The sequence below is a fragment of the Lycorma delicatula genome, chromosome 5, assembly GCF_047948215.1.
Source record: "Lycorma delicatula isolate Av1 chromosome 5, ASM4794821v1, whole genome shotgun sequence".
NCBI lineage: Eukaryota > Metazoa > Arthropoda > Insecta > Hemiptera > Fulgoridae > Lycorma > Lycorma delicatula.
In genome coordinates, this window is record NC_134459.1 from 53,437,910 (window position 1) to 53,451,900 (window position 13,991).

A 13,991-nucleotide genomic window follows, 5' to 3' on the forward strand; every position below is an offset into this window, starting at 1 on the left:
AATTAATTATTTTTTTATCTATTGCATGGTTTTTAATGGTCTCAGTTTAGGAATTTAATTGTAACTGTATAACTTTGGTATATTTTTGCTTTTGTATATTTTTATTATTTCTAGTTGTGGAACACACATCACAGCAAGTGTTATATTTTACCAGCTCTGAAGAAAACATTAAATGATCTCAGAATTGATTACATAGATCTATATTTGATTCACTGGCCTATGGCATATAAGGTAAATAAATAAAAATAAATATGATGCAATATATATGTAAATTTCATGATGATTCTCTGTTTGGTGTGAAATTATTCCTTGTTATCTGTGAAATAGCAGAATGGTAGTGGTTTATTTGAAATAAAAAAAAAATATCTTTCTCATGGAATATATTAAAATTTAAAATTCACATAAGTAAGTATTTTTCAACTAATACTGATTTGAATGTTTACAATTTTTGACAGTAGTCATTGTTAAACATGATGCCTTTATAATCAGAAAAGCAGTGGCCTCAGCCATTGTTACTACATCCCAACTGTCCCACTCCATTCTCACTAATATTGTCTAATCACAAAATTCTCTGATAGGTAGGTTTGATATTCCATGAGAGAATAAATCAGATAAGTCAGTGGTTCCCAAACTTTTCCGAGTCACGGCACCCTTTTTCAATTAAAATTTTTCCATGGCACCCTACCCTAAGTAAAAATATGACTACTCCGTAAGAGATAAAAATGAATAAAACTTGTGTAGCTTCATTATTTTTTTACTTTATTAACATTAAATTAATAATTAATTATAAATGTCTTGGTTCAATTAATGATGAAGATTTTACAATATTTTACGGCACCCCTGTGAAAAAGCTGTGGTCCCTAGGGGCCGTAGCACACAGTTTGGGAAGTGTTAATACACTGGATTTTTATCATTAAAATGAAAAAAAAAATTGATTTTAAATAATGACATGAAATATTTTGATTTGTACTGTGCCTGAAATCAGTTATTGGGTAGACAAGTAGCTAATAAACAAATCATTACAATAAGCTTACATTTAAGTGCAATAGTGTACTATTTTTCTACAGTACACGTTGTGTCTATTATAGAAAAAGTATAGAGAGAATTTCTGTACAAATAAAAATATAAATGAATAAGTGAATGATCTTATAATTACTGCTGATTTGTGGATGAGTAAAAAAGAAAAATTACATTATTTTTAACATACCATGTTTATTTCAAACTTCAACAGTGTAGTGCAGGGAAACAGGAAGTTTTAAATTGAGGTGAAAGCTTATCAGCAAATATATGGTAATGTAATTTAAATTCCAAAGTATAGCTTCTGATCACCAGTGTGGTTATAACAACTTTTCTATTTTTTTGCCTATGAATAGCGTCCCTAATGAGAAATATGCTGTTTCTCATTAGGACATGTTTAGTAATTTCAAAGCAACCAGTTCAGTAATTTAAATGAAAATCTCTAGAATAAGCAATCAATCTCCGTAATCGTATCCATGCATAAAAATCTGAATTTTCAACATTGCTTCAAATATTAATAAAAGAATTATAACATACTGATTTTTAAACGATCACTTTTTCTGAACAATCTCTACAAAAAAAAAAAAATATTTCATATGTTATTTGGGTGTCTGATTAAGCTTACTTCCATTTCAGTAGAATTGTTAACAACAAATTCATCATAACTGGTCAGTAAAAGCTTTTCACTGCTTAAAACTGAAAGTTAATATATGTTGAAAAAAATGTTGTAGAGCATGTATATCATAAAAATCTTAATTTTGAGGTAGCAATAGGTTCAGTATTTCGTGGCCTGTGGAATGACAGATCTTTCTGTGTGTCTTTTCTTTATAATAATTTCTTAAAATTCTTTGCTTTAGAAAGAAATTAAAACAATTACTGTTGAGATGTTGTATCACAATTTGGTTTCATAACTTAACAGAAATACTTTTAAAACAAGCGACAGAAATTATACCTTATTACAACTGAAATTTTCTGAGAAAGGTATAAACAGTTATACTGCCATAGTACAACATTCATTTTTAGGTTTTCCATAATTTTCATCATTCAGTATAAGCGGAATCCGGTATTGATAAACGAAAGCCTAATGCAATTATATTTATGTAATTGAATTTAGGTGCTTCCAAGAAAACGTTTACTTTACATAAATTATCTTGGCTAAAGGCTATGTTTCAAGTAAGCGCCGCACCCTTATTTTGTCTCCAATATTCCAAAAAAAACATGTGCGGGGTGTACTCGAATAAATACACTATTTGAATCTGGGGGCAGGTTGTTTACTGATTTCTCTTTGTGTAAGGGCAAAGGATTTGAAGACGTTCAACGTTGCAACAAGTGCTGCCAGTTTTGACACACAGTTGAACGGTAGAAAATCCATTGGTAGTGCGCTTCCATTTTGATGCTGAGAAACAAACGAGAGCAGTATCCAACGTAGTCGGTGGGCCCGACAAGTGTTTACTGCAGACGTCTTTGGAAGTACCGTAAGCTCTCTGTAAATAGTAAGTATTGTGCGTGTTTAAGGGGGCTATTGTAATGTATTACAATTGAATATCCTTAGGAAGTTAAAATTCGGAAATTAAATAGGTAGGGTGCTTACATTGCTCAGATTGAACTTTGCGAGATCACCGTGAGTAGGGGGGTTAGTTGTTTTCTTATTACAGCATCCTATGTTGTTGTTTAAGGGTCATCAACAAAAGAAGTCGTTTATCTCAGAGAAGACCACTATGATGCTTCTCCAAGGACGTTTGGGGGCGAGTCGGCGTGTCGATGTCTCGAACACGAAAAATATTCAGTCTTCATAGGGACAGTTATAAGGGGATCACATTTTCTAATTTTCCTGACTTCCTGTTCATTCCAGACCAATACCGACCCGGATCTCCACCGATCCGGGCCTCCGCTGTCTCCTGATACCAAATCCAAAAATCCCCCAAAAATACCACCCCCCCAAAAAAAATCTTCTTCAGGCCAAATCCTTCGGTTTCTAGCCATTTCACACCATTTCTGACTTATCCGACACCTGTCCCAAAATACCCCATCCAGAAAAAAACGTGAAACGCCTAGAAACGGAAGGATTTGTCTTGTCAAAAATTTTTTTTGGGGTGGTGTAATTTTTGGGTTTTTTTGGATTTGGTGTCAGGAGATAGCGGAGGCTTGGATCGGTGGAGATCGAGGGTGATTTCAGTCTCCGTGAGGACTTTGAATATTCTTTGTGTTCGAGACATCGATAAGCCTACTCTCCCCCTCACAGCCAAACGGCCTTTGAAGAGCATCATCATGGTCTTCTCCGAACTAAACGTCGTGTTACGTTGATGAAACTTTATGTCGTCTATCCTGCACGCTTGTGTGGCTTGGATTTCAACCTCCACCCACGAGCGTCGCTCGACCAGAAAGCGCCCATAGTCAGCATAAGCCACGATGCGACATCCACTGAGCAACCTCAGTCGCAGAAGTGAATGAAATTCCACCGCTCACAATAAGGGACATCACAAGATGTCTGAGTAATAAAGATGGTAGAAAATGTAGAAGAAGAATGAGAGAATGTTAAACAGGAAATTCTTAAATCAGCAGATGCGAACTTAGGCAGAACAAAGAGAACTGGTAGAAAATCTTGGGTTTCAGACAATATATTGCAGCTGATGGATGAACTAAGAAAATATAAGAATGTTAGTGATGAAGAAAGTAGAAGGAACTATCGACAATTAAGAAATACTATAAACAGGAAGTGCAAACTAGCGAAATAGACTGAGCATACAGGAAAGTTAAGGAAACTTTTGGGGTACATAAATTAAAATCTAATAATGTGTTAAACAAAGATGGTACACCAATATATAATACGAAAGATAAAGTCGATAGATGGGTGGAATATATTGAAGAGTTATACGGAGGAAATGAATTAGAAAATGGTGTTATAGAGGAAGAAGAGGAAGTTGAGGAGGATGAAATGGGAGAAACAATACTGAGATCTGAATTTAAGAGAGCATTAAAAGATTTAAATGGCAGAAAGGCTCCTGGAATAGACTGAATACCTGTAGAATTACTGCGCAGTGCAGGTGAGGAAGCGATTGATAGATTATACAAACTGGTGTGTAATATTTATGAAAAAGGGGAATTTCCATCAGACTTCAAAAACAGTGTTATAGTAATGATACCAAAGAAAGCAGGGGCAGATAAATGTGAAGAATACAGAACAATTAGTTTAACTAGTCATGCATCAAAAATCTTAACTAGAATTCTATACAGAAGAATTGAGAGGAGAGTGGAAGAAGTGTTAGGAGGAGACCAGTTCGGTTTCAGGAAACGTATAGGGACAAGGGAAGCAATTTTAGCCCTCAGATTAATAGTAGAAGGAAGATTAAAGAAAAACTAACCAACACACTTGGCATTTATAAACCTAGAAAAGGCATTCGATAACGTAGAATGGAATAAAATGTTCAGCATTTAAAAAAAAAATTAGGGTTCAAATACAGAGGTAGAAGAACAATTGCTAACATTTACACGAACCAAACAGCAACAGTAATAATTGAAGAACATAAGAAAGAAGCTGTAATAAGAAAGGGAGTCCGACAAGGATGTTCCCTCTCCCCGTTACTTTTTAATCTTGACATAGAACTAGCAGTTAATGATGTTAAAGAACAATTTAGATTCGGAGTAAAAGTACAAGGTGAAAAGATAAAGATGCTACGATTTACTGATGATATAGTAATTCTAGCTGAGAGTATAAAGGATTTGAAGAAACAATGAATGGCATGGATGAAGTCCTACCCAAGAACTACCGTGTGAAAATAAACAAGAACAAAACGAAAGTAATAAAATGTAATAGAAATAATAAAGATGGATTACTCACTGAATGTGAAAATAGGAGAAGAAATATTACGGATGTAGAAGAATTTTGTTATTTGGGAAGTAGAATTACTAAACATGGACCAAGCCGGAGCGATATAAAATGCCGAATAACACAGGCGAAACGAGCCTTCAGTCAGAAATATAACTTTTTTCCATTAAAAATTAATTTAAATGTCAGGAAAAGATTTTTGAATGTTTGGAGTGTTGCTTTATGAAGTGAAACTTGGACGATCGGAGTATCTGAGAAGAAAAGATTTGAAGCTTTTGAAATTTGGTGCTACAGGAGAATGTTAAAAATCAGATGGGTGAATAAAGTGACAAATGAAGAGGTGTTGCGGCAAATCGATGAAGAAAGAAGCATTTGGAAAAATATAGCTAAAAGAAGAGACAGACTAATAGGCCACATATTAAGGCATCCTGGAATAGTCGTCGCTTTAACATTGGAGGGACAGGTAGAAGGAAAAAAATTGTGTAGGCAGGCAATGTTCGGAATATGTAAAACAAATTGTTAAGGATGTAGGATGTAGGGGGTATACCGAAATGAAACTACTAGCACTAGATAGGGAATCTTGGAGAGCTGCATCAAACCCGTCAAATGACTGAAGACAAAAAAAAGTAATTAAATCTAGTTTACAGGCTTGATTTTCTAAGTTAATGGTACAAATCTGTTTGTAGAAAAAAATATTTGTTATTGCTAATTTCCATCTTCATTTTTTTTTTTGGTTGCAGAAAAATGCATATGAACAGGTTTCTATTTTTAAAACTTGTTTTATTCGTGTTCAAAATGTGTGTGAATATGATAATACTTTTTATCCAATTAATAAAATTTTATTAGTTGAAATTTGTGTAAGTTTTACATCTAATTAATGATTTTTATCAGAATACATATGAAGGAATTGCTTGTTCATCGTAATAAATTAGTAGTACCATCTTGGTTGTGATAGAATTTATTATTCCTCTTACTATTATTTTATATTAATATATTGATAAATATATCTTTTGCATAAATTAAGTAAACAGATGGTTTCAGGATGGAGATGTCTTATTTCCGATGGGAAAAAATAAAAAGATTTTGTATGGTGATACAAAGTTCACAGAAACATGGAAAGAATTAGAAAAATATGTCTGTCAGGGTCTTATTAAATCCATTGGAGTAGCAAATTTTAATAGCAAACAGCTTGAAGAATTAATGAAAGAAGCAAAAATAAAACCTGTCAATAATCAGGTTAGTATCACTTTGTTTTAAAAACTCAAAGTAGTGTATGTTTAGAGGAGTAAAACAAATATAAAAGTAGTTTAAATGTTAATTAGAAATTTGTTAAAACACCATCTTTTTTTAAAGGTCAAACTCCATGATTTCTTCTAAGATCTTGACACTCAAAGCCAATAGATCTGCAAGTTTTTATGTTTGGGAAGTTGGTAGATAATCTATCCATGTAATTATACACTCTTAGTAGTATAATTAATTATTAGTATTTAATTTACGGCGTTAAATAGTGTTTTATGAGTAATTTTGAAGTAACGGCAATTAAGTTTTTTTTTTATACATTATTCATCAGACAGCAGCTGCATTAACATGTTCAATGCAGACAACGTCTCTGTGATGTCGTCATGGGTTACCATTCCTTTCTTAAATATTTTTTTTATTAATTTTTTTTTCTATAGACTCAAATTTTCTAACTATTTTTGTTAAAATTTTTATTTTATTTTAGTTTTTTTTTTAACTTTTTCTATTAGAATTTAATGTAATTTGAACATAGGAATATTGAATAAAGTTCTTCATGGAAAATCAGCCCAGCAATGACATCAAAAAGGGTAAATCATCTTTTGATTGTATTTTTCCTATGATTATTTGAGTATTAATAATAAACAATTGTAACAAACATTTTTTAGCACATAACTTTAGTTATATACATAATTAGTTAGATACTGTTTTGGAAATTGATGAAAGATTTAATTTAAAAAATTGGTCATATAATGAGCATAGTTCTTATTTTATGTTACATAATCATGTATAATTTCAGTTTCTTTGAAAGCTTATCTTAATTGATTCATCACTTTTTTTACATATTCTGTGAATTCATAAAATGTGTTTCACTTTATTATAAAATCATTTGTAATCATTTCTTATAAAAATCTCTAAGATTATTTTCATGTTAACATTCCTGATTACTTCAACTTATTTCTTGATATGAAGTCAATTCTGAGCTGCCAGGCCCTTCAGGAATAAATAAAAGAAACCTGTGTTACTGCACAAGAAAGAATCTTGTCATCGGAAGAAGTGTTTAATTTCCTAATGAATTTAGATATTGAAGAAATATGAATGCAAATCTTCTTCTGACAGTGAAGAAGCAGTATAAGACAATCAATTAGGTAATATAATTGTAGTTCCAGAACCTATTATTGATAATCGAGGAACAGTACCAGAAAATCTACTGATTAACTGGCAAACCGAACGTCCTGCAACCACACAGATTTCCTTTGCTGGTAATCCTGGGCTTAGAGTTATGCCGGCTGACCAGGATGCACTAGATTATTTTTATCTTATTGTAAATGATGCTTTTTTTATTTAATTATTTGAGAAAGTAATTATCAAGGGGAGCAACTAAAATTAAAAACAATTTTTCATTTTTGTGTATTTCCTTGTGGAAACTCCTTGTGTATTTCCTTGTTTGAAAGAGAAGCGTTTGAAATTTTTTTTTGGGACTTTTGTTTCTTTCAGTTCACTACCCAGCATCTAGTTTTTATCACTTATGGCAGGTTAATAACTTATATGATTTCCTGATTATAAGAAAAAATATGGCTAGAGATCACTTCATGATAATTTTAAGGGCTCTTCATTTTTCACCTAATCCTGCCAATGGCGAGGAAATTCCAGCAGATCCATTATAAAAAATTAGACCTTTAATTGGTATTTATCACACAAATGTGTCTCGTATACATTATCCGATGAGAAAATGAGTCTTGACGAGTCCATGTTCCTATGGAGGAGAGGTTGTCTGTATTTTCACCAATATATACAGAACAAAAAGCATAAATTTGACATTAAATTTTATATGCTGATCCAAACTGATGGCCTAATATTAAATGAAAATTTATACAGGAGTCGCAGATAATCAACTGTGTGGTAAGGGCCATGTAGAAAATGTTGTAAAACACCTGCTTCAGGATTATTTAGATGTAATGTAGGACACAGTGTATATATAGACAATTTTTATAATAGTCTACCTCTGATTGATAAATTGTTGAGAAGAAAAACTTATATAGCGGGGACCCTGAAAGCAAACTGTAAAGAAAATCCATTTCATATTATTAATAAAAAATTTCAAGTGGAGAAATTGAGCAAGATTATACCAAGAAAGGTATCTATGTATTTGAGTGGTTTAACAATTCCAAATAATAATGACTTCTTCTCAATGCAGTGCACAAATGAAAACAGTCAAAACCAGATCTGGAAAAGAAAAAGATAAGCCTGAGGATATCGCAAAATATACCAAATATATAGCAAAAATATGAGCGGAATTGATCAAGCAGATCAACTCATGGCTTACTACCTCCTGGAAAGAAAAAACTTCACTGTATGCAAAAGTTGCTATTCATATATTTCATATGATTATGAATAATGTGTATCTACTCTATAAAACATATAGGCCTAACAAGAAAATGACGTTAAAAATTTCAAGACTGTGTTATTGAAAAGTTAATTTATATTAACAAACAAAAAATAAGGCCGGAACCAGCAGTTTGTAGAGGCATTGGCAAGTCCCAAATTCATATTCCTTGGCAAATAGTAAAGAATGAATCTGGTAGAAAACCACGGAGAAACTGCTGAGTGGGCACTAAAAAAAAAAGTTAGAAGAGAATTACTATGTTATTGTTCGTTGTGTCCTTCCCAACGAGCTTTTTGTTTGTCTCCTTGTTTTGAAATACCATTTAGACTAGTTTACATTAAATTTAAGTTTTTTATTGTTATTATTTCCATTTTAGTATTGTATTATATTTACTACTGTTTATGTTATTCCATTGAACTGTTTTTTCAGTACTGTACTGTATTATAATTGTGTTTGATAAAATAACGTTTTGTTTGATTATTATAATAAAATTAATAATTATCAATTCTGATATTTGTGTTTTTATTTTACATCTCGCCCAGTATAACAATTTACACTAAGTTTTGTCTATAAAGTTCATAATATCTAAAACGCATCTATTATTGTAGATTGTACAGTATGAATAAAACTAATGAAAAAGATAATAACAATTATTTTGTTTGTTACTTGTCATGTTCTACGATATAACCCATAACATGAAAATTTATATTTAAATATAAACAAGCCTATAATTTGATGAAGAATATAAATTATTGTTGCGATAAATATTTCATTATTTACAAATAATAGCAGACTGTATAGTGGAAGAATGGAATGATATTTAGTCAGATGTTGTGTTAGGTCTGTATTCTGTGATGTTAAATATTTCATCAGTTTCCAGCTAAAAAAGCATTACTAAATTAAAAAACACAAATATTGGCATTGATAAAGGTCTTAAGATATAAATTAAAAAAAAAAATCAGCCACATTGATCGGTTTCTTGATAGCCCACTAGTACTGAACATGTTATGACTGCTGTACAAACCAAGCCTGAGCCTGGGCTTCAGCACCATAGCATTACCATAAATGAAGTGCATGCACTCATTCAAAGAAAGAAAATCTGTGATTTTCACACAAAGAAATTGTAACAGAGTCTATTTTAGAGATTTTCACAGTGACAAAAACATATATAAGTGTTCAACATGTTTTGGAAACGAGAAGTGTTTTAAAGTACATTCACCAGGTAGACCTGGTGAAATACCAAAAACAAATACCAAAATCATAAAAACATTTGACTGTCTTTCCAACAAAGTCCAAAACCGTCAGTTCATAGTGTTAGTTGTCAACTAAACATTCCTAAAAGCACTGTGCATGATATTGTTTGCAAACAATTGAAACGTTCAAGTTATAAACTGCAGCTACTTCATAAAATTAAGCCACAAAGAGTTCAGTTTGAAACAACCATGTCTGATTTCATTTCTCCTGATGAAAACTGCATACAGTGCATATTATTTTCTGATGAAGCAATATTTTATGTTTGTGGAGTTGTGAATCACCATAATTGTAAAGTATGGGGCTCAGAAAATCCACTTGAATTGGTGGAATTCATCCACACTTGTTTGAAACTGAATTTGCAGTTTAAAATCATGCATAATAAAATTTTTGGGCCATTTTTTTTCCATGAGCAGACAATTATATTCATAGTGTATGAGCTGTTTATATTGTTCAATCTGAAGAAATACAAATTTAGAGAACTTTATATTTCTGCAGATTGAAAATACAGAGAACCTAATTTTCGAACAGGACAGTGGCCTCTCCTTATTATGCATGAGAGTGCAATGCACTCTTAACAGCAGGTTCCCAGAAGGCTGGACAGCCAGAGAAGCTTGGCCATTGTAAAGTTCTGATTTGACACCGATCGACTTCTTTTGCAACATTGTGTGCCAAAAAAAAAATCCAATCACTTGATCACCTGCTGGTGCAGGTGAATAACAGCAGTTGTTTGTGGAAGCATTCCTGCAGACATGCTTGCCAGAGTGGTGGATTATTGGTTTAATGTCTATAGGATTGAAATTGATGTTCATGATTACATTGTTCTTTGTAATAGAAGAATATAAAAAAGACTTTGTAGTCTCATGTTACAGAACACAATCATTTGTAATTCTAAATGTAACAAAGTAAATTTAATTTAAAATTGCAGAGTTTATTTTTGGGCACCTGGTGTAGTAGAGATAATTTGATGTTTTTCCTATGTCTGTGATAGCACAGATACTAACATCCTAGTAATTGAAGAATATGAATTAGAGATATCAATTCTCATTTCAGCTTTAAAATGTTATATAGACAAAAAACAAACCTCACTTTACAATTGTAACTGCTGAGTGTATCAACAGATTGAAACTTGTGCTACCTATAAAAACTCAACTTATATTTTTTGTCCAGGAATACAAATTGTTTGTGTGTACTTATTAATTGTAGTTTTTATTTCATTATTACCTCCAAATTTTTATCAGTAATATTAAGTTTCATGATAAAGATTTACAATTAACATACTTTTATTATTTTATTATAATTTTGTACACTTCTTAATTTTAGTATTACTTATTTATTCCGAATTAGTAGAGTACATTTCAAATTAGTACTCATTTGAGTTCTGCATAATTGCAGAACTCGTATAACAATCTTTTTACAGTTACTACATAAGTAACTAATTGACTCAAATGTCTACTGATTAAGGCTGTTTCCATTCAATTGAAGTTGTTTTTGATAAATCATTGTAATTTTATTTGTAATATTTTCTAAACCATAATTACTTGTCACTTTACAGGTGGAATGTCATCCATATTTAACACAGAGAAAATTACAGGAGTACTGTAATTCAAAAGATATTGTTTTAACTGCGTACAGTCCACTTGGTTCTCCTGCAAGACCATGGGTCAAAGTAGGTGATCCAGTTGTATTAGAAGACAAAACGTTAAAAGAAATAGCTAAAAAATACAAAAAAGATGTTGCTCAAATTCTTATACGATACCAAGTAAGTTTGGTAAAGAGCTACAAAAGAATTAGAATGTTAGTTTTATTTTATTTTTTTTTATGAATATTGTGATTGACTTTCTAAGCAGCATCTTTCTATTTTTTAATAGGAAAAGCATAGTTCAAAATTCAGCTGTTGCATCTATTAATTAAAGTTCTAATGGGCATCAATAGGATGTTAAGTGACTTTTATCCCACCAGGACTCACACTAAGAGATTTTCTCCCACCTTTCAAATACATCAGCAACTTTATTAGTTTGTAGAAATGAATGACGATGAGGTGCTTTCTAGCTGAGTTTTTATAACCTTGACTAACGGTTGAAAATAATAGCATTTGTATCAGTCTCCTCTGGGCTTCTGCTGTGGATGTTATTATGTTTTGTGATGTAGTGTGAGAAATATTCTTATTGCACAAGTTCTCTAGTTTCAATTTTATTTCATGCGTGAAAGTTTTTCTCATTGTGTGAGCTCTTACGTTCTGGTTCCTGATTCACAGTAATTCCTGTACTCCTTATCTTCAATATTTATCAGGTACGTTCTAACAATGCAATAATTATATGTAATAATTGTAAATGATAATTCTTTTTTAATGTCAATCTTGTAGCTTAGAAAGAATTATTTCATTTTAGGATGATGTCTAGAGGTAAAAAGTTAGCAGAATTGGGTCACCAGAAATATTTGGATTAATATTTCAATTATATTTAATATTTGGAACAAAATTCCATCTTGGACATTAGCAACAACATTATTTGAAGATTTAGGTGATAACACTGATAGATTGGATGATCCTGGAAGTAGTGGTGAATCAGAATATCATCCAACAGATTCCGAGCAATATGGGGGGGGGGGGGGATTAAGGTGATGGTCTCTCACCTTCGGATTTCACTCCTGGAAAAGACAAGATGCATTGGAATCTTTTATCTTTCATGTACAAATGTTCAGGCTGGAAGGGAACATATCTTAACTCACCCGCCAGGAGTGAAAACAATGGAAAAAAGTGCCAAAACTGGAATAGATTGTAGGAAACCTTTTTCTCAGTCTTACTTATAGAACACATAATGAAGTACACAAATAAATATTTCGATAAACTGCGACCTAATTTCAGCCGGGCTTGTGACTGCTGAGAAATGGAAACAGCATTTTAAATTTTAGTGCTAATTGCACTAATATATATGTACTAATGACTATACGGGTGCTGAGTGTTTTAGAGTTACTATGTCTAGAAGAGATTTCTTCTTCTATTGTGGGCATTGCACTTTTATGGTATTGTAGATAGTGATGAGCAAAAGAAAACTGACAATTTAGCCCCTATTCATCAGGTTTTTGAAGAATTTACGAGCCGGTGTAAAAATTATTAAAAAAGTAGGAGAATACATTACAATCGATGAAATGTTGGAACTTTCAGAGGCAGGTGTATGTTCCAGCAATACATTGCAAACAGACCTCTGCAAAGCATATAATAAAAATCTGTGCTTTGACTGATGTAAGAATGTTTGACACCAAAAATCTTGAAAATTTATTATGGAAAACAAGCTGAAGGGGAATATAAAGTGGAGAACAGTACATGTGCTGAAGCATTTGGCTGAACCTATTCTAAATTCTGGCAGAAATTTAATGATAATCAAGTATTTTACATCCACTTGATTAGCTTTGGAGCTCAAAACAACCATTGTAGGGGGGATAAAAATAAGAAAGAACTACCTTCAAGTTTTTTAAATGTTAAAAACCACAAGCCCTGCAGCAGTTTATTTGGTTTTTTAAAGAAAGGTGCCTTACTTTCATATAAATGAACGAAAAATAATAAAGTTTTGTTTTTTCAACTCTTCATAAGGACAATAAAATTACTGAAACTATCGGAAATGCTGCCAAACCAGAATGCTGCCGGAAATGCTGAGGTAATAACTTTTAACAATCTTACTGAGAGGGAATGTGGATACTTCGGATGAAATAGAAGCCATCTATTCTATTTCTCGAATAAACTGTAGATGACCGTTAACTATATTCTTTTCTCTTTTAAATATTGGTGGAATAAACTGTCAAATTGTATTTAAACTGAATATAGGAACTTTTGAAGCTTGGATGAAATCAGCTTGGGTTTTACTATTGCTGTCTGCAAAGACAAAACACGAAGACTAAAAATAAAATCTGGAAAGTTTAACAAGTCTATCTGTCCTGATCACACCGTATATACTTGTAACTTCTGCGCCGATCAGTCAGACAATTTATGATCAATATGACATTTTTTCAACTATAATTTCAATTTATTGTAGAGGCAATTTATTTTCAGAGGCAGGTGTAAGTTCTAGCAATACATTGCAAACAGACCTCTGCAAAGAATGTATTAAAAATCTGTGCTTTGACTGATGTAAGAATGTTTGACACCAAAAATCTTAAAATTTATTATGGAAAACAACCTGAAGGGGAATAAAAGTGGACAACAGTACATGTTTGGAAACATTTGGCTGAACCTATTCTAAATTCTGGCATTTGTAATTTAATTTTCTTTCTTATTTT

At 32.0% G+C, this 13,991-nt stretch overlaps 1 protein-coding gene across 1 annotated transcript in view; it reads left to right on the forward strand.

Moving 5' to 3' along the window:
- The window catches only part of LOC142324429 (aldo-keto reductase 1B-like), a 37,927-nt gene that overhangs the window by 11,877 nt on the left and 12,059 nt on the right, over positions 1-13,991 (forward strand). Inside the window, exons 3-5 of the mRNA XM_075365261.1 lie at positions 115-231; positions 5,885-6,079; positions 11,272-11,478. Coding sequence (XP_075221376.1) covers positions 115-231; positions 5,885-6,079; positions 11,272-11,478 — 519 coding nt within the window. The remainder of the gene's footprint in view (positions 1-114; positions 232-5,884; positions 6,080-11,271; positions 11,479-13,991) is intronic.